The sequence below is a fragment of the Erythranthe guttata genome, chromosome 5 (genome assembly GCF_056151865.1).
Source record: "Erythranthe guttata isolate IM_541 chromosome 5, IM_541, whole genome shotgun sequence".
Taxonomy (NCBI): Eukaryota; Viridiplantae; Streptophyta; class Magnoliopsida; order Lamiales; family Phrymaceae; genus Erythranthe; species Erythranthe guttata.
In genome coordinates this window covers 6,893,504-6,914,240 of record NC_142537.1, presented here as the reverse complement: position 1 = coordinate 6,914,240, position 20,737 = coordinate 6,893,504, and the positions used below count along the sequence as shown (strand labels likewise).

The 20,737-nt window shown below is 34.6% G+C and overlaps 2 protein-coding genes and 2 long non-coding RNA genes across 6 annotated transcripts; 1 reads left to right on the top strand and 3 right to left on the bottom strand.

The window, feature by feature from the left end:
- Positions 1-567: 567 nt before the first annotated feature.
- On the bottom strand, positions 568-891 carry LOC105959835 (transcription factor MYB73). The gene has a single exon (XM_012983995.1). The coding sequence runs from the start codon at positions 889-891 to the stop codon at positions 568-570; it is 324 nt and encodes a 107-aa protein (XP_012839449.1).
- Positions 892-3,257: 2,366 nt separating this feature from the next.
- On the bottom strand, positions 3,258-4,724 carry LOC105959834 (FBD-associated F-box protein At4g10400). Its single transcript, XM_012983994.1, has one exon. It carries the CDS (start codon positions 4,722-4,724, stop codon positions 3,258-3,260), a length of 1,467 nt encoding a protein of 488 aa, XP_012839448.1.
- A 3,606-nt stretch (positions 4,725-8,330) lies between these two features.
- Positions 8,331-9,803, bottom strand: LOC148770524 (uncharacterized). The gene is made up of 2 exons (XR_016031400.1): positions 9,631-9,803; positions 8,331-8,765 (listed from the first exon to the last, which is right to left on the bottom strand). It is a non-coding gene; the product is annotated as an uncharacterized LOC148770524 (long non-coding RNA).
- Positions 9,804-9,901: 98 nt separating this feature from the next.
- Positions 9,902-18,244, top strand: LOC148770523 (uncharacterized). Of its 3 annotated transcripts, none has more exons than XR_016031398.1 (4): positions 9,902-10,001; positions 11,428-11,524; positions 12,171-12,236; positions 17,854-18,244. It is a non-coding gene; the product is annotated as an uncharacterized LOC148770523 (long non-coding RNA). The 3 variants fall into 3 exon arrangements; XR_016031399.1 differs by lacking the exon at positions 9,902-10,001 and having other exon boundaries at positions 11,304-11,524; positions 17,854-17,879; positions 18,014-18,244; XR_016031397.1 differs by lacking the exon at positions 9,902-10,001 and having other exon boundaries at positions 11,304-11,524.
- Positions 18,245-20,737: the final 2,493 nt, after the last annotated feature.

The window sequence follows — 20,737 nt, the reverse complement described above, 5'->3', positions numbered from 1 at the left end:
CTCCTCCTCCCCGCCGCTGCCGGCCGCCACATCCGCGGCGAATTTCATCGTGCCAAATCATTGGGATGCCAACACCGTAATCTTTGTTGCTAACGGTAATTATATAATTATTAATTACTCAATTTAATTAAACTAATTATATTGATAATATAATTATATGTATTTGGATCATGTGGTGCAGGAAGGGGAACAGTGAGCTTAATGAGATAAGAAAGGAGGGAGAGCTTCAATATAAAACAAGGTGACATATTCAGAATCAATGCTGGAACGACGGCGTATTTGATCAAAAGGGACTCTAACCATAAATTAGTCCTTGCCAAGCTTCTACAGCCTGTCAACACTCCCGGCCAATTCGAGGTAATTACTAATTTATTTATTTATTTATTGCTCATAAATAATTTGTTAGACTATAAATTAATTACAACGCCGGCTTCTCCCCTGCAATCATTCGTCAAGAAATCCTCATCGCAGCGGAAATATCTCTGCAGCCGATCCGCCTCAACATCTGCGTCCGCCGCTCCTCCTCCCTGCCGCTGCCGGCCGCCACATCCGCGGCGAATTTCCGCTTCAGCATCGAGTTCCAGTGGTTTTTAATCGTGTTATAGGTGCGCCCGAGGAGCAGCCTCGAGATTGACGCCACTTGTTCCCAAACTCGGCGTGCGCCTTGAGAATAGTCTCGTCCTCCTCCGCCGTGAACGGGTGGTGCTTCACCTCCGACGAGAGCTGATTGCACCACCGCAGCCCACAGGACTCCCCCGATCTCCCCGGAATCGACCAGCATATCAACGACCAATTCCTAGCGCTGTGCCGCTCAACCAATTTCTTCAACAACTCGTCCTCCTTCGTACTCCACGGCCCCTTGATCCTGTCGCGAACTTCCTCCGCCGCCATTGATCAATCAACACACACACAAGCCGGTAAATCCCTAACCGAAAAAAATCTGAATATTTTGTTCGAGCAGTTATATAGATACATAGTCCTTGTATATGTACTAGGGGTTAGATTATAGGGATTATATGACAAAAGCCCCCCATTACACAAGGCTTTTTGGTTCAAGTTCTTGAGCAACCGAAGTGATGCCGAATTTGTTTGTATACATTTGGTAATAGTGGTTTTGGATGAACATTTGTTAATAGTGGTTTTGGATGAACATATACTGGATTACACTTATGTAACAGTGGATTACATTAATTTAGTAGTCGATTACGTTATTTTTAATGTGGATTATGCTTATTTTATAGTGGTTTTCGATAAATTTATGCTTATTTTATATTAATTTGTACTTTTAACTTCATAGTGGTTTTTGATAAATTTAGTGGTTTTCATGTTATATTGTTGGTATACAGAGTGGTTTTTATGTTTATATAGTTGTGTTATATAGAGTGATTTTCATGTTTATATGAGTGGTTTTTATTTTAAAAAAAAACTGGAAAGAAAAAAAAAACCATTTTTAAATAAAATTGAAATTAAGAAAAAAGAAAAACCATAAAAATCGAAAATAAAAATAAAATCATTTTTAAATTAAAATAAAAAGCATGAAAAATATAAATAAGAAAAAATAATTTAAAATAAAAAACCAAAAATAAAAAAAATAAAAAATAAAATAATTACAAAATTTTCTTTTAAATGGAAATAAAGAAAATCATTAAACAAAATAAAGAAGAAAAGAAAAAAAAACTGATTAGCGTGATAAGGGGAATAATTTTTGGATAAGATTTAAGTGTAGATTATGGGTATGATTTTTATAAAATTAAATAATTATACTAATTAATAGTTAGTGGGGGTATATATGGTTTTTCAGGCCCATTGGATTTATCTCAAATATCATTTATAAATAAAGGATTTATCAAGAATTAAAATCCTAATGAAGGGTGTTTGCATATTGCCCCATATATATATATATATATATATATATATATATATATATATATATATATGAAAGCTATAAATTTAAGATTATTGATCATTTTCTTGAAATTTTCATGGTTAATGATGTTGAAACCGCTGGTTGGCCTTCGATTCTGCCATGAAAAGGTACAACGAAATGTATATGTATAAGTATAACAACACTATTATTTTGCACCAAAAGATGACATCTGATTTATGGACTAATTAAAAAATATGGGTCACTATTAGAAAGACATTGAAATCTTTCACCATTATATATCGAAAGAAATGAATATTGTCAACATCGTTATACTAAAATTTGCAATCTGGCGGGAGCATTAAATACAACTGAAAACAAATTTGTTCCTTGTGTTCAACATTGATAGACAAATGCAAGAAAGTGAAGTTTTATAAGTCAAAATGAAGCATAAGATATATTTATACATACATATTTATAACTTGCGGGTGTCCTTTTGACTAGAATTTTATGGATGTATTCTATGTACAAATTTAATTAATTTGTGAAGGGGCAGCTATAAATTTTCTGGTGGGTTTTTTTGCAAAAACCACCATTGTATAATCTCGAATTGCCGAAAAAACACTCGTGTTAAAAAAATTAGCACATAACTCCCTGTGAAAATTAGTCAAAGCCAAAAAGGACCCTACAAGCTCAATGTGCGATGCACTCGCGGTTTGTGCGACTGGGAGTCTGATTTTTGACCTGAAAAGACCCAAATACCCCTAACTCAACATTTTCGAAAATTACAAATTTATCCAGGATTTTCACATGACTAAATTGAAGTTTTTAGAATTTTCGATTCAGGTCCCTAACAATTTCAGAAAAAAGCCTCTCTCCAAATTGCAAAGGACCAAATTGCTATTTTCATAATTTTTTAAAACCTAATCATCTTCCTTCTCCCTCTCCTTCTTCAGATCTGCTCCTTTGCTAAAAAAGAAAGGGGACAAAAATTCTTTTTTAATAACAATTCCTTTTTATTTTTATTTTACTTGGTATTTTTCTCTATTATTTTCCCTTAATAACCAAACAAAACTAAGGAAAATGATTTTCCTCAAAATTATACAATTGGGATTTTAAAAGTCTTTGATTTCCTTTTCTTTGCATTTTCATTTTCCTTATTTCAAAATTCATGAACCAATCATAGCCTAAGAGGCGACCTAAATTTTTAATTGTTTCAACTTTCAAAAGACGGCACGTTGATTTCGATTCTACAGCATTTCACCTTTAATGTATAGTCTGATAACAGTCATCAAACGACAAGTCCTTTAAAAAAAACATATGTTTAAATAATCGAAAGTTAACGTACAAAGTCTTAAAATTAAAACTGAAAAAAAAAACTAGGATCAAAGACTCACAAAGTTTGTCTCCATTTCAATGCAAAACGAGTACGAACGTGTACCCCTTGTTGACAGTGTGGCCATTGTGAAAGAGTTATCGGACACCATTCTTTTTTATTCTTGTCATGAATCTCCAATCTCACTTCCTCCAAATCTGGATGCATTAAAAGAATATCCCACAGACACTCGATGTGATCCATCTCCCATCCGTTTCCATAGAAGAAAGAGTCATCGATTAATCTCGGACGACAAACACAAAACAAAGCATTCATAAGAGATGAAATCGAAGATAAATCAAAACACAAACTCAAACTATCCACCACGACTGGTTTAATGTTATTGTCTTGTACCGCAATGTTTTCTCGAATGGGAGAACACTGATCAATGTTGAGAGAAATTTCGGATTGGCTTAATGACTTGAGCAGTTCATTTAGATTGAGGAACCACAAAGAAGAAAAAACATCTATATAATGCAGGTGTATATTTGAATGCCACTCACTGGAAGAAGAAGTTGTTGCAAAAGAGATGGACGGGATAAAGTCTCCGCAATATTCAAAATTGTTTATCTTCGGGGCGTCAATAAACAGCTTGATTTCTTCGAGTCCACACCAATCAGAAATAATTAAGATCTCGAGGATTGGGAACTTACACGTCGACAAGTGGTCCAACGGTGAATCGACACCCGTCAGAGATAAACGGGTGAGATTACGAAAGTCCGCCCCTTTGAGGAACGGAATACATCCCCCATTACAGTCGATTATTTCAAGAGAAGGGGTATGGATTTTGATTCTACAATAATCCACAAAGGGGACATCATCATTCAAAAAAGTGAACTTCTTTAGGTTTTGTAGACTCGTCGCATCAATTGTTGCTAACGTTCGACAGTTTCTGACAGCCAAAGTTTCAATCAAAGGACAAGACAATATTATCTTCTCGAAAATATCATCCTTAATCGAGACTCGTTGAAGATCAAGTGATTTTAGATTCTTCAAGAGAAGTATCCTTCGAATAGTGGTTTGGTCCACTATGAATCTATCCAAGTGCAAATATTTGAGTGATTCGGCTTCAAAGACTACAGACGGCAGATGATTATTTTTATAGTCTTCCGTACTATTCCGAAGACGAAGCTCTTTCAAACCCATATTTGTGACTAATCGGATCCATTGCTCAAGAGCGGGCATCGATTCTTCGTCGTCGTCACCGCCTATAGATACACGAAGGCTGAATTCCTCTATGCACAGCCTTTGATCCAAGTATCGCTGTAAAGTGTTGTCCACGGTGGTTATAAAGTCTTGTTTGTTTCCTTCGAAGGCCTGGATCGAAAAATCGAGATTAGGGCGAGTGCACCAAATACTGCGCCATGATTTCGACAATACGGAGGTTCGAACAGCTTCTTTTTGGGAGAGGAAACAAAGTATTCTCTGCAGGATGTGTTCTGGCAACATGGAATTGAAACCGTCTTCTCCTTTAGGCCTTTTCATGTTATAAGCTGCTCCACGTATTTTTCAGCCTCCGGTTAATTAATTTGTCACAGAGAACCCTAATTAATTTGTCACAGAGAACCCTAGGGTTTACATGAATATAAGACGAAGACTCTAATTATATGAAGTGGAATATAGGAATTACAATATGGGTACAACTCTAATTACGTACCTATTGCATTCTTTCTTTTGCGTGTAAACCTCTCATTGAAATATAATCGATATATATATATATATATATATATATATATATATATATATATATATATATATATATATATATATATATATATATATATATATATATATATATATATATATATATATATATATATATGCAAATAGGTCATCCAACTAAATTCAAAAAGGGACATCCAACTTTTTTGTGTTGCAAATATTTCCAGCTCATTCAAACTTATTTACAAATAAGGAAAATCCTTTTATATATACCAAAATTACCCACAATTCATTGAAACTCAATTTAACTCTAATTTCATGATTTACACCCCAATTTAGCACAATTTCATCAATTAACCAATTTTGACCATAACTTTAATTTTGACCCCAATTTTGACCCGCCACCACTGGGGACCGCCGGTCAGCCGCCGTTGACCCCAATTATTGTCTTGGCTACTAAATTACTGTCTCCAACTGTAATTTAACTGCCCGAGTCAGTAATATTACTGTATGAATTAATTTTATCGTCTTGTCCTGCATTTTTGCGGTCTTCGACTGTAATATTACTGTCTCCGACCGTAATATTACTGTCTCATGCAATAATATTACTGTTTGGGACAGTAATATTAATAATATTATTTTTCGGGAAAATAATATTCATAATATTAATGTCTGAAACAGTAATATTAATTAAAATATTTTTTTTTTTAAAAAACAAAATTTCAAAGAGTGAATTATGGGTTGGGTCTTTCCCTATTAATGAAAATAGGGTTAAATACAAAAACACCCCTGTACTATGGACTTTGTATCATATACCCCCCTATATTACATATAAATACAACCCCCCCCCCACATTACATTTTTGCCAAAATATGACAAAAATACCCCTACTCAAGCATATATATATATATATATATATATATATATATATATATATATATATATATATATATATATATATATATATATATATATATATATATATATATATATATATATATATATATATATATATATTTTGAGCCATTTTCCCGTATATATTCTTTTACCACTTTCAGTAAATTTTACGTGAGAAATTTTAGTATTTATATTTTTTTCTCCAAAACATCTAATTGCTTGGATTTTTATAATTTTCTAAATAAAACTTTTTATTTTTGTCATTTTGAGTTTCTTCATTTTTTTTTCTTAAATGTCTTCCGGTAGTTCAAATATCCTATTTGCCATAAATGGGGTAATGGCAAATAGGTCCATGACAAGGGCACTTAATTAAAAGAAGGACATCCAACTTTTTTGTCTTTCAAATAAATCCAACTCATTCAAACTTATTTGCAAATAAGGAAAATCCCTTTATATATACCAAAATTACCCCCAATTCATTTGAAACCCAATTTAACTTAAATTTCATGATTTACACCCCAATTTAGCCCAATTTCATAAATTAACCAATTTTAACCATAATTTCAATTTTGACCCCAATTTTGACCCGCCACCACCGGAGACCGCCGGTCTCCGGCGTTGACTTTTTTTTTGTTTTTTTTTTGAATTATTTTTTTCCTGAAATTTTTTTTCGGCCGGTCAACTGCCGTTGACCGCCGGGTCTCCGGCGTTGACTTTTTTTTTTTTTTTTTATAATTTTTTTTTTCTTAAAAAAAATATATTAATTAATATTACTGTCTTGGCTGCTAAATTACTGTCTCCGGCAGTTATTTAACTGTTAATCGACTCTTTTGTTTTTTTTTTTCTTCAAAAATATTTTAATTAATATTACTGTATTTGTTGCTAAATTACTGTCTCCAGCAGTTATTTTACTGTCGAGGACAGTAATTTAACTGTTAATTGACTTTTTTATTCTTGAAAAAATATTTTTTATTAATATTACTGTATTCGTTGCTAAAATACTGTCTCCGGTAGTTATTTAACTGTTAATTGACTTTTTTTTTTCCTTAAAAAAATTATTTTAATTAATATTACTGCCTTGGATGTTAAATTACTGTCTCCAACAGTAATTTAACTGTCTTAGACAATAATATTAATAATATTACTGTTCGGAAAAATAATATTCATAATATTACTGTCCCAAACAGTAATATTACTGTCTAAGACAGTAATTTAGTAGCCAAGACAGTAATATTAATTAAAATATTTTTTTTTCTAAGAAAAACAATTTTAAAAAAAAAAAAAAAAAAAGTCAGCGTCGGAAACCGGCGGTCAACGGTGGTTGACTGGCCGGAAAAAAATTCAGGAAAAAACAAGTTTTAAAAAAAAAAAAAAAAAAAAAAAGTCAATGCCGAAGACCGGCGGTCTCCGGCGGTCTACGCCGGAATCTGGCCGGAAAAAAAACATTTCAGAAAAAAAAAAATTATTTTTTGAAAAAAAAAAGTTTTGGGGGCTAATGTGATATATTTGTTTAAATTTGGGGTCAATGCGTAATATTAAAGAAGTTAGAGTATAATGGGTGGAATTGATAAGAATTATATTATTGAGGGTATTTTAGACTAAAGACATGGGGATGGGCTTAATTGAGAGACTGTTTTTTTTGTGGACCAAAGTGCATTTAAGTCGAATGTGATGAGCCTTTTTGCCATTTGCCCATATATATATATATATATATATATATATATATATATATATATATATATATGGCGGCCGTTATATGCAAGCCCATTTTTTTATTAGTTCAAACCCACATAAAAAGATTTACTCTCTACCAAAAATAAAAATATTTTCTCTCTACCAAAAATATTCTCTCTCTACTAAATATTTTCTCTGACTTCTCTCTAACTTTTTCTAGGGTTTTCCACACAAAAAGTTACTAAATCCCGCACATAAAAAAAAAAAAAAAAAATTCTCTATACACAAAAAATATTTTCTCTCTATGCTCTATTTTTTCGACTTCTCTCCAACTTTTTTCTAGGGTTTTCAAAATACTAAGAAGTCGTCAAAAGTCGTTTTTCGTTACGTAATAACCATCAACTAATGAGTTCAATACCTTCTAACGACAATCCACTTAAACCTGATGTAAGATTTTAATTTTTTTGCCAAAAAATCGTCATACGCAGAGGGCAGACAACCTGGAAGACGAAACAGATAGGGCGCACATGTTGGGCGCGCAGTACACTGTATTCGCGTCCAAGGTGGGCGCCGTCTTTGATGCGTCCGCTTCTACTTTAGATGCGATCCGATGTTGTGTTTTTTTATTTCTTTTTTTTTTTGTTATATTTTTTTTCAGGATAATAGGGAAGTTGATTATTCTGAATATTTTTTAGGAGTGCAATTGTTTAATTGTAGAGCCGATTTAATACAGTGGGCGAGAGACACAGCTGAAAGCCATGGCATTCAGCTAAGTATAGGTCATAATTTTTGTGATAGAGTATACGTCACCTGTGATCGGTATGAAAAAAAAGTATGTGAAACGGAAGAATAGAGGTGTAGAAAGTACAAAATGTATTGACACGAAAAAATGTAATTGTGATTTCCAGCTGAAGGTGGCTCTACAAGAAGAGGATAAATGAGAACTCTCTATAGTTTACGGGAAGCATAATCATCCTCCAACTTCGAAGCATGGTCTTTATAAGCAGTATGAAGTTACCGAGATGTTGACGAGAAGTCACGTGAAGCCTAAGAAGATTTTAAACTATCTTTGACGTGAAGATCCAAATATTACCACTTCGTTGAAATACATTTATAATGCAAGACTCAAAATCAAAATTAAATTAATGGGCAGAAAGACAGTTATTCAACTTTTGATGCAGGGTATTGATTAGAGTAAGTATATACAACGACACCGCCCCGATTCAATGACGAATGAGGTTATTGACTTGGTGTTTGTTGATCCTCGAATTCCGGATATGCTCGACGAGGCATCTGTAAAAAAAACAATTACAAAACATATTTATTAAACATTTAAAAAAAAACATTTAACATAAATTAAGCATTTATTAAATATTTGAAAGTTATTTAATATTTATTAAACAAGTCTAAATATTTATTCAAAATTTATTAAATATTTTTTAATTATTAAATATTTATTGAACATGTATTCAATATTTTAAATTTCTAATTATTTAATTCTAAAATATTTTTAACATTTATTCAGTATTTATAAAGTATTAAAACTTTATTAATCATTAAATATTTATTAAAAAAATAATAAATAATTGAATTGATATGAATTAAAAAAAAAAAAAAATATTATGAAAGAAAGCATCAGTCCTTCGCTTCCAACGTAGCCGCGCCTCCCAAAACCCCACACCTGCCATGACGTGAATTTCATGGCAGGCACCCCACCCCGCCTCCCCCCCCCCCCACACAAAATCCCACACCGGACGTATTTCATGGCAGGCCTTTCCTCACCCTCTACCACCCACCATATATTAAAATTGAATTGAATTTTTTTTTTGTAAAAGAGAGTGAGAAGAGAGAAGAAAAACCTATTGTACTGTTAATTAGTAGAATTAATTTGAGATAGAATGATTATCTTGATTGTAAAATAAATTTCAGAAGGTTTTCTTTAAGTTCGAATCTCGAATTATAATACTGTTTTTATGATGTTTTTGTGCAAGCATGAGGGGAAAAGAACTTGTTTCGGGGAGAGAAAAAGACGGACGTTTGAGATTTTAGAGAGAGAAAGAAATTTTAGTATATGCAGGATCTAGTAATTTCCATGTGGGATTTAGCATTTCAGTATATATTAATATGATATAAGAATCTAACTCTCCACCAGCTTTACCTCTATTTATTTTTCCATTTTTTTTTGGACCTTTTGTTATAAAACGACATCGTTTTGGGTATTTTATGTCCAAAAGTAACTGGCCCGATTTTCCTTTTCCACTTTCTTAAATTGTGGACGGTACTCAGTTGTGGGGCCCATAGTCGGTTGTGACGCAACATGACGTCCGCACCATATTTTTTTATTATTTTTTCTCTCTCTCCACTCCCCCTTCTTTCGGCCAGCCTTCTCGTCTTCAAGCACCTTCCCTTCCCCAGAGGAGAGAGAAACGACGCACCGACGAAGCCGCGACCGCCTCTCTCTTAAAGCTTCCATACCACCCCGCCGATCTTCGACCAGGGGAGCCGATCGAAAAGAGCTCGCCGCTTCAGGTGAGAATCTGCCCGTCGTTCCTCACCCGGGGCCGTCGTCTGTGCGTGGCGCTTTCCGGCGTTGGCCCATCGAGTTTTCCACCGCTCCCCAAATTTTCCCCTTCCAATTCCTCTACATTAGAATCTGTCCTTTGTGGGATTGTATTTTTTCCACTATATTTAGCATTTTAATTCGGTTGATATTTTCAATTTCATCCCTATGTTTTTGGTGGTCAATATTGATGGGGTTTCTTTTTTATTGGTTTTTGATTCGGGGTCAATCAGTGGCGTATCTAGTGTGGTTATTTAAAAAAAAAAATATTCCCTATATATGTACCTGTTATATAACTGTAAATCTGTAACTTGACCATATAAAGCTGTAGCTGAATTGGTAGAGTTCTTACTTCAATTCCAAGCAGGTCCAAGGTTTGGGACCTTCTTGTGACATTATCCTCCCTATTTATTTGTTTTTTTTTTTCTAATCTTTCTGTATATTAGTTATTACTCTATTTAGTTGTTTTTTCTATTTCTGAGTTTTCTGTATATATTTCTTTTTAAATTCTAATTTTTCTGTATATTATTTAAAATTTAACTTTCAAAATTGGTTTATAGTTTGTTGGTAGAAATTTTTTACCCGTGCAAGATTTAATTTCCATTACATACAATATTTCAATTGTTTTCAATTTTTTTGAATATGCATGAGGGTATTTTTTTATATTTCAAAAAATCAAAATCTCCTAATAAAACATATATTTTGCTATTTGCAACTCTAATTTATTTACAATTCCTTTAATATTTTATATTATCTAAATTATTCCAAAATTTTGAATGTTATATATATATATATATATATATATATATATATATATATATATATATATATATATATATATATATATATATATATATATATTATTTCAATTGTTTCCTAAATTTACCTCTGTGAGTATTTTTTTATATTTTGAAAATTCAGAATATGCTAATGAAATACACATTTTGTCACTTGCAACTTTAATATGTTTACCATTCATTTAATATTTTCACCAATTTTATGTCTAAATATTTCATAAATTAGTCCAAATTTTGTAAAATAATCCCTTCAAATTTGAAAATATTACATATTTTTATTATTTAATGTGTATAGTATTAAAAAAAATCGGGGGCGCTGCCCCCGAACCCCCGTAAACTTTTACCCAAGCATTATATTTTTTACTATATTTAATTTTGAACACCCTTGGCAAAAATCCTGAATTCGCCACTGGGGTCAATACTCTTGCAGCCCCTGGTAAATTATTTTGTTGTTTTTATATGGGCTCCTATCGGAATTTGCTTCTCCTGATTAAGGATTGTTTGATATTTGTTCAATAAATGGAAGCTAAAATGTAATTTCCTTTTTAAGAGCACAATAAACACATTGTGGCACTAAAGCCAGCTGAAACACTCCTAGGTTGAACATCAACTTCGACAAGACTCGTGATGTTGAAATACAGAGCCATCTTCGATGCCCTGACATTTTACAACTCTATGGTTACTTTTATGATCAGGTATGACAGTTTTATTTATTTATTTGTGTAATTTTATGATTATTTGTTAGTATACTTACTTGTAACTAATTTACTACATAAGTTAGTGTAGCTGTGAGTGACTTTTTTACTTGTGTTGTCAGCCTTCTTAACTTCTCTCTTAATTAAGTTATTCTCTCTTCATTAAAGAAAATAACAACTTGTTCGAGGGCTTTGGAATAGGTCAGCTATGTGCAACTTGTAGATAATTTTGATTGAAACAAGATCGTGACAAATATATTTTAATGTAGTAGTAATTATGATTTGAGATTTGGGATTCATTTATGTGAGGCTGATTTTTCGGAAAAAAATAATTTTTTTTTTATTGTTTTCTTCTATGTGCTGAAAAGGAATTTCGAGATCTTCTCAAGAGAATGTGTAATGTTTTATATTAGCATTGATTTTTTCTTTCTTCGGGCTTCGATGGAGCAAACTTTTTGTAATGAAAGGTTCATTCTAATTTGTTTTGGGGAATATTTCCTTGATTTTATACGGAAACAACTATGATTGCCGATGATGGTAGCAACTGATTATGGAGCATTGACTATTTGAGGTGTAAATTTCTATCCTCAGAATTTTATTATTTTCCTATACGAGAACTTAAATATTTTGCCTCAATTCTTTTCAGACCTCATGATTCGTCCATTGGCTTTGGTGCCCCTGTTCAGGCAAATATGAGAATCGGTGGAGGGATGTTACGAGCTCATTCCAGAAGACATAATTATAGTAAGAGAGGAAGAAGAAGACATGCAAGGAAAAGAGACGAAGAGGGAAGAAGACATGCAGATTATTTAATATTATATTTACCACACCTATATTACTAAGACGCAGTTTAAAACGCATTTATGTTTAGCGTTTTCAAGCTTATCACGTTTTTATTAATAGCGGCTCTCATCAAGACACGTGGCCGAAGAATAGAGGAAGAGAAGGAAGAGTTGTTGGCTGATGAAGCGTTTTCACGTTTTTAATCTTAAGTAGCACTTTCTAGTTATAGATTGGGTATAAATAGGGAAAGTTGAGCTGAGGGAAACTAGCTGATTTTTAGGTTAAGTTTCTTAGGTTTTGAGCTGAATGTTTGGACTTGATTCTCGAAGTTTTTCACGTGTTTAAGCTTCTCGATTCAATCTCTGTTATCTGTAATTTCCTTTTTATCAATATATATATTTTGAGTTGCTATCAATTGGTATCCAGAGCCATCGATTCTGTGAAGCACCATGGCTGATGGTACTAGATTTGCTGAGCTGAGGAAGGATATGGACATGATGAGGGAACAAATGCAGGCCATATCTGAAGCTAATGCTAAGAACGTGGAGGAGAACCGTGCTATGATGACCTTGATGATGGCCAAGCTGCAACAACAAGCAGCTCCACATGACAATGGAGGCAGACCTCCAGATCTGGGGAATCAGGAAGGTCCTCAGTGGGGGGCAGAGTATCAACTGCCTACTAAGTGTTCTTCGGTGGAATTTCCGAAGTTTGATGGCACAAACCTTCGCAGCTGGGTGTACAAATGTGACCAATTCTTCGATGTGGATGGCACACCATCGAGCTCAAAGGTGAAGCTAACAGCAGTGCATTTGGAAGGGAGGGCCCTTCAGTGGCACCAAACGTTCATGAAGGCACGTCTAACAAGAGAGATTCCAAGATGGGAAGAGTATATTAGGGCTCTGAATAGCAGGTTTGGCACACTGCTCTTCGAAGATCCCATGTCTGAGCTTATGAACCTCAGGCAAACTGGATCCCTACAAGACTACCTTGACAGATTTGATGAATTAATGAACTGTGTGGACCTTTCAGAACCTTATGCAGTGAGCTGTTTTTTGGGGGGATTGAAACCTGAAATCTCTTTGCAAATCAGGATGTTCAAACCCAAGAACATGATGGAAGTAGTGAGCTTAGCTAAGCTGCAAGAACAAACCATTACCTTATCTCCAAAGAAACACCCTAGTCAAAACCATAACCCTACCTACAACCCTACCCAAAACCCTATCAGAGCTTCATACACTGTCAACAGGCCAAACAACCTAAATATCAATAGAAACCCTAGCCAAAACACCCATACCTATACAAACAATAATTATTCCAGCCCCCAATCCAACAGAAATAGCCCAACCTTTCCCAAAAACCAGAACCAATCCTTCAACCAAACCAAAAGGCTGAGTAACCAAGAAGTTGATGATAGAAGAGCTAAGGGCTTGTGCTTCTGGTGTGATGAAAAGTACTCCAGAGACCACAACTGCCCCAAAAATAGGCAGATGTATGTGATGGAGATACCTGAGGATGAGTCTATGATTGAAAGTGAAATGGAGTACAACCCAAGTGTAGTGACTGAAGAGAGGGTAGAAGATGGAGAGGAACAGCTATCTCAAGTTTCCAAGCATGCTATGACTGGCACACATGACTTCAGAAACATGAGACTCACAGGGTCAGCCAAGGGAAAGAATATACACATCTTAATTGACAATGGGAGCACCCACAATTTTGAGGATGAGCAGACTGCAAAATCACTAGGTTGTGAATTGGTGGAGATGAAACCATCATCTGTGAATGTACCTGGAGGAAGCAGGCTCATTACAAGGTTCAAGTGTCCTAACTTCACTTGGAAAATGCATGGGGTGGAGTTTTCTGCTGAAGTCATGACACTACCATTAGGGAGCTGTGATCTAGTGTTAGGCATTCAATGGCTAGTGACATTGGGGGACATTTGCAGCAACTATCTGCAACTAAAGATGGAATTTAACCACATGGGAAGGAAGGTGGTACTGAGAGGTCTCCAGCCTAACTCAGTCAAGCTAGTCTCTAACAAGAAACTGAACAAGATTTTGCAAAAACCTTCCCAAATAGCTTATCAGTGTATTGGAAGTCTGCAAGATGGCACTGCCCTGACCATGGAACCAGCACCTGCTAACAGTGATCAATTAGAAGGAGTACCAGAATGCATTGCTAGTCTGAATGCTATGGAGTGTGTAGGCAGAGAAGGCTTGCAAGTGCTGCTTAGTGATTATGCAGACTTATTTGTGGAACCTAAGGGCCTACCACCTCATAGAGACCATGATCATAAGATACACCTCAAGGAAGGGTCAGAGGCTGTCAATGTTAGACCATATAGATATCCAACTGTGCAAAAGAATGAAATTGAGGCTATAGTGCAAGAGCTGCTGAATGCAGGGGTGATTAGAACTAGTAGTAGCCCCTTCTCTTCACCAGTGGTGTTGGTGAAAAAGAAGGACAACTCTTGGAGGATGTGTGTGGACTATAGAGAACTGAACAAAAACACAGTTAAGGATAAATTCCCTATTCCAGTGATTGAGGAACTATTAGATGAATTGCATGGGGCAAGGGTTTTCTCTAAGCTGGATTTGAGATCTGGTTATCACCAAATCAGAATGCATGAGGAAGACATTATGAAAACAGCTTTTAGAACTCACCATGGGCACTATGAATTTCTAGTGATGCCATTTGGCCTAACTAATGCACCTTCCACCTTTCAAAGCCTCATGAATCAGGTGTTCCAAGAACAACTGAGGAAGTTTGTTTTGGTCTTTTTTGATGACATTTTAGTCTATAACGAGAGTTGGAACTCCCATCTAGAGCAGTTGAGGACAGTTCTAGAGCTTTTAAGACTACACCAACTGTTTATTAAGATGAATAAATGCTCTTTTGGAAGTTCTTCCATTGAGTATTTAGGACATGTAATTACACCAGAGGGTGTGGCAGCTGACCCCACCAAAACTCAGGCCATGACTGACTGGCCCACCCCCAAAACAATTAAACACCTGAGGGGATTCTTGGGGTTGACTGGTAACTATAGAAGATTTGTTAAAGATTATGGCAAGATAGCCCAACCTTTAACTCAGTTATTGAGAAAGGACTGCTTTAAATGGAGTAAGGAGGCTCAACAGGCATTTAATGATCTCAAGAAAGCCATAACTGAAACTCCAGTCTTAGCACTTCCTGATTTTTCTAAGGAATTCACCATTGAAACTGATGCATCTGGAACTGGTATGGGAGCAGTGTTAATGCAACAAGGCAGACCAATTGCCTACATGAGCAAGGCTCTAAACATGACCCAAGGAGCTCTATCTACTTATGAAAAATAACTCCTTGCATTAGTGACTGCTGTTCAGAAATGGAGACCTTATTTGATTGGAAATCATTTCACTATAAAAACTGATCACCAAAGTCTGAAGTACCTAATGGATCAAAGAGTAGCCACTCCAGCTCAACAAAAGTGGTTAGTGAAGTTGTTAGGGTATGATTTTTCAGTATCATACAAGAGAGGGAAGGATAATGTAGTGGCAGATGGACTGTCTAGAGTCATTGTTCCAGAAGCTAGTTGCTTCACACTCTCAATTCCTCAATGCTCATTTATGGAAGAGATAAGAAGAGCTTACACTTCTGACCTAAGACTCAAGCAGATTATTGATGATTTGAAAGAAGGCAGAGGCAACAGGCCATCTTATTCTTGGAATGCAGAAGTGTTGTTGAGAAAAGGGAAATTGGTGGTAGGAGAAGTGGTGGAACTCAGACAAAAAATTTTGAACCACTTTCATGGTGCTGCAGTAGGGGGGCATTCTGGCATCCACAGCACTTTACAAAGGATCAAACAGACCTTTTATTGGAAGGGGCTCAAGAAAGATGTGCACACTTTTGTGCAACAATGTGATGTTTGTCAAAGGAACAAAGGAGAAACTGTAGCAACACCAGGACTGCTGCAGCCTCTTCCTATTCCTGAAAAGATATGGGAAGACATCTCCATGGATTTCATTGGTGGCTTACCAACTTCTGGGGGAAAAGACACCATTTTGGTGGTGGTGGACAGATTAAGTAAAGCTGCACATTTCATGAGCTTAAAGCACCCATACACAGCCAGCTCAGTGGCACAACTCTTCATGGAGAATGTGTACAAACTACATGGAATGCCTAAGACTATAGTCAGTGATAGAGACCCTATTTTCATGAGCAAATTTTGGCAGGAATTCTTCAAGCTTCAAGGAGCACAACTTCACACTTCAACTGCCTATCACCCTCAGACTGATGGTCAATCTAAGATAGTGAACAAGTGCTTGGAAGGTTACTTAAGGTGCATGAGTGGAGAGAGACCTAAGGACTGGGCACAATGGCTGCCTTTAGCAGAGTGGTGGTACAACACCACCTTTCATTCATCCTTGCAAACTACCCCTTATGAAGTGATGTATGGTCAGAAGGATCCTCTTCATTTACCCTATATTCCCATGGCAGCCTCTAATAAAATGGTGGGCAGAAGCTTGCAGCATAGGGAAGCCACGATCCGAGTGATAAGAGAGCAGTTATTGAGGGCACAAAACAGAATGAAAATGCAGGCAGATAAAAGGAGAAGTGAGAGGACTTTTCAAGTTGATGACTGGGTGTTTGTGAAGTTGCAGCCTTATAGGCAGCAATCTGCTCGAACTCAAACGTATAACAAGCTATCATCTCGTTTTTTTGGACCTTATAAGATACTACAGAGAATTGGGGAGGTGGCTTATACACTAGAACTGCCACAGAATTCCAAGATCCACCCAACATTTCATGTCTCTCAACTTAAGAAGAAAATAGGGCCTTTAATCAGCCAAAAACACTTACCTACTACAATCACTGCACACGGGCACATATTACTCGAACCACATTCTGTTGTTGATCGCAGGTTAGTGAAGAAGGGCAATCGGGCAGTAACGCAATGGCTGATCAAATGGTTCAACGCTCCAGACGAAGATTCGACGTGGGAGGATTGCGAGGACATCCAACGACGCTTTCCCACCTTCTGTCCTTGAGGACAAGGACATTTTAGGGGAAGGCATTGTTACGAGCTCATTCCAGAAGACATAATTATAGTAAGAGAGGAAGAAGAAGACATGCAAGGAAAATAGACGAAGAGGGAAGAAGACATGCAGATTATTTAATATTATATTTACCACACCTATATTACTAAGACGCAGTTTAAAACGCATTTCTGTTTAGCGTTTTCAAGCTTATCACGTTTTTATTAGTAGCGGCTCTCATCAAGACACGTGGCCGAAGAATAGAGGAAGAGAAGGAAGAGTTGTTGGCTGATGAAGCGTTTTCACGTTTTTAATCTTAAGTAGCACTTTCTAGTTATAGATTGGGTATAAATAGGGAAAGTTGAGCTGAGGGAAACTAGCTGATTTTTAGGTTAAGTTTCTTAGGTTTTGAGCTGAATGTTTGGACTTGATTCTCGAAGTTTTTCACGTGTTTAAGCTTCCCGATTCAATCTCTGTTATCTGTAATTTCCTTTTTATCAATATATATATTTTGAGTTGCTATCAAGGGAGGTGTTACATCATCGTTGCTAGAAACTGTAAGCTTTAATACATTCCTCTAAACATAATATTTAGAAATATTTTGTGTTATCTGGAAAAGAGTTTGCATATATAGTTGCGTTTTGTAAGATTTGAAGAAGAGCGGTACAAAATAACAATTTCTTATCTGCAGACTACATTTCTTGAGGCTCATGCTGAATCTGTAGTTTCTCTAAATTTGTTTCTATGGACTATAAAGGAATAAGATCTTCACCGTTGCTTGTTGTTGTTTTTCCATTTTTCTCTTTGTTTTATCTGCAATGTAATGATTTTATTGTTGTATGGTTTAATCGATCGGGCACCAGCTCCGCGCCTTGCGCGGAGCTCCACCCCTAGTATATATATATATATATATATATATATATATATATATATATATATATATATATATATATATATATATATATATATATGCAAATAGGACCATGACAAGTGCACTTAATTCAAAAAGGGACATCTAACTTTTTTGTCTTGCAAATATTTCCACTCATTCAAACTTATCTTATATATAAAAGAAAGAAACGCTGGGCAACCCTAAAAAACCCTAATGATATTTCTGTAAGTATTTAATTTTAATATATTTTTTTATTAATTTCTAACTATAATTTTTAACAATTATCAAAATTAAAACTAACACGTGAAGAATCCTATCTTATTGCTACTTATGTAATTATTTATTTTTAATATTTTTATATACTAATTTTTTAACTATAATTTTCAACAATTATTAATCTCCTATTTTCCATCAATATATCTCAAGAGATAAAGTTAGAAATTCTGAGTTGTTAAATTTTAGTCTATTTATTTGGATTATAAATCTTATTATATAAGATTTAAAAAAACTAATGTTAAATAAAATATGAATAATACCACATTATTAAATTTTATTTACAATAGTAGTGTACTATATTTTCTTATTATGTATTATATTTGGGGAGAACTTGGCGGCATCGGAGCTGAGGTGGAATGGGGAGATGGCAGCGACGGGCCGGGGCTGAGATGGAAGGGGAGAGATGGCGGCATAGAGAGAAAAGAGAGAGTAGAAGAAGAAGAAATACAATTGGAACGTGATAGGGTTTGGCAATTTGAGAAATTATAAATCTGAAATAATATAAATAAATTATAATTTTGGGGTAAAATAGTCTTATCGTATAAGATTTTATAAAATATTAATTTTAAATGACATGTGAGGGGATAATAATATAATAGAGGTTGGATCCAGCATAATATAAATAAAAGACTTAAGAGGTTTTCACTAATTATCCCATAATTATATTGTATGTAAAAACATCCAGATACATGTGGAAAATGGAACAAAATTTACGAAGCAATCAAACTTTAATTTTTATAAACCGAGCAAATAAGTATAGAACGACAAGTAGGCAACAGAGTCTATATAATGAACATAATAACATCAAAATTCTAGCGTTAGACCTTGACTTAATTGCTTTCGCTCTTCGTGGCCATAAAAAATGCCTACACTTTCTAATGAAGTTGATGAAGAAAAAATGAATCTAAAATCTGAATTATCAAGCATACCTGGCATCCCATCTTCTCTAAGGCTTTGCTTTCTGCCATCTCATGAGAAGAGTAATGCACAAATCTGTATCCTCTTGATTTTGAAACTAATCTGTCAAGATTAGCAAAAAGCATCAAGAAACGCATTTTATACAACGGTTTTTAAACAGTCGGGAATAGAAAGTGTCGCAAAAGCCTTAAAATGTTGTAGTGAATGGAACTCCATTATATTATTGGACCTTGGATGATTCAATAAAAACATGCCTAGAAGGCAAGAAAGTGATGAACCATGATAACATAATATTTGGGGTCCTATTAAACATCAAACATCAAACAAAGTCCTATTATTTAGTTAATCATGACTAATCTCCCCAACCAAATGAGGCCTAAAACTAGTGGTCGAAAATGAGAACCAAAATTTCGAACTCCAAAGTTCATAATATTTGGATTTTAGAATTGTTAGTTTCTTCTTAATTTCCAAAATTTTAAATCTTGATTTTGACAAACGATTTCAATTGGAATTGTTATTTTCCAATTTAAATTTCCAAAACGATTTCAAATATAAGAGAAAATCAAAGATTTCAATCGGAATTTTTAGTGGATTTGTTTAGCCGGCCCAATATCGAATTAATTTTTTTATATTCATTATGGTTTCGAAATTAAAAAGTGCGACACTAAAAATAAATTTCATCAAAATATTTAAAAGTTATACTTTTTATCATAAAAAAATATGTCACAAAAACTAAAAGGAACAAAAAGTTGCTTCATCTAATGTTTTTTCTCATTTCGGCCCATCATCCCTTAGTTTACGATTATCAATTGATCGTGATTTTATATCTTCACTTGATACAAGTTCAGTAGCTACGGTTTAAGTACATATATCATCGATGATCATTTCAACCCGACACCACATCTCATTTATGTATAAATAACTAACTGGTGGTTGTAAGCATGATTTAGCAATCTGAAGATTTTCTTGTACATACAGCCTGAGTTGGTGGTTATACTTTTCCTCATAGGTGAACATTAGAATTTTTATATTGTTACAAATCTTTTCACCAATTACAATAAAAGATCCACGAATTGAATAATTTAGAAAGAAAAATTTATGTTTTTTTTCCTGAAAAAATATAGTTTTTAAGTAAATCGATATCATATTTTATTTTTGGCAAATTACGGCCACCCCCTGAGGTATGGCCAAATTACGAAAAGACCCCTCTTGGTTGGGTCATTACAGCCACCCCTTCCTTTTAAATATTTTTACATAATATTTATGTAATTCGGTTATTTATCGAACCAAATCGTATATTTAGTTCGGTAAACGGTATGAAATGTTGGC

Bases quoted from the DNA above. Each gene is read 5' to 3' on its own strand.
- LOC105959835 (XM_012983995.1), bottom strand. From the start codon at position 891: ATGGCGGCGGAGGAAGTTCGCGACAGGATCAAGGGGCCGTGGAGTACG.
- LOC105959834 (XM_012983994.1), bottom strand. From the start codon at position 4,724: ATGAAAAGGCCTAAAGGAGAAGACGGTTTCAATTCCATGTTGCCAGAA.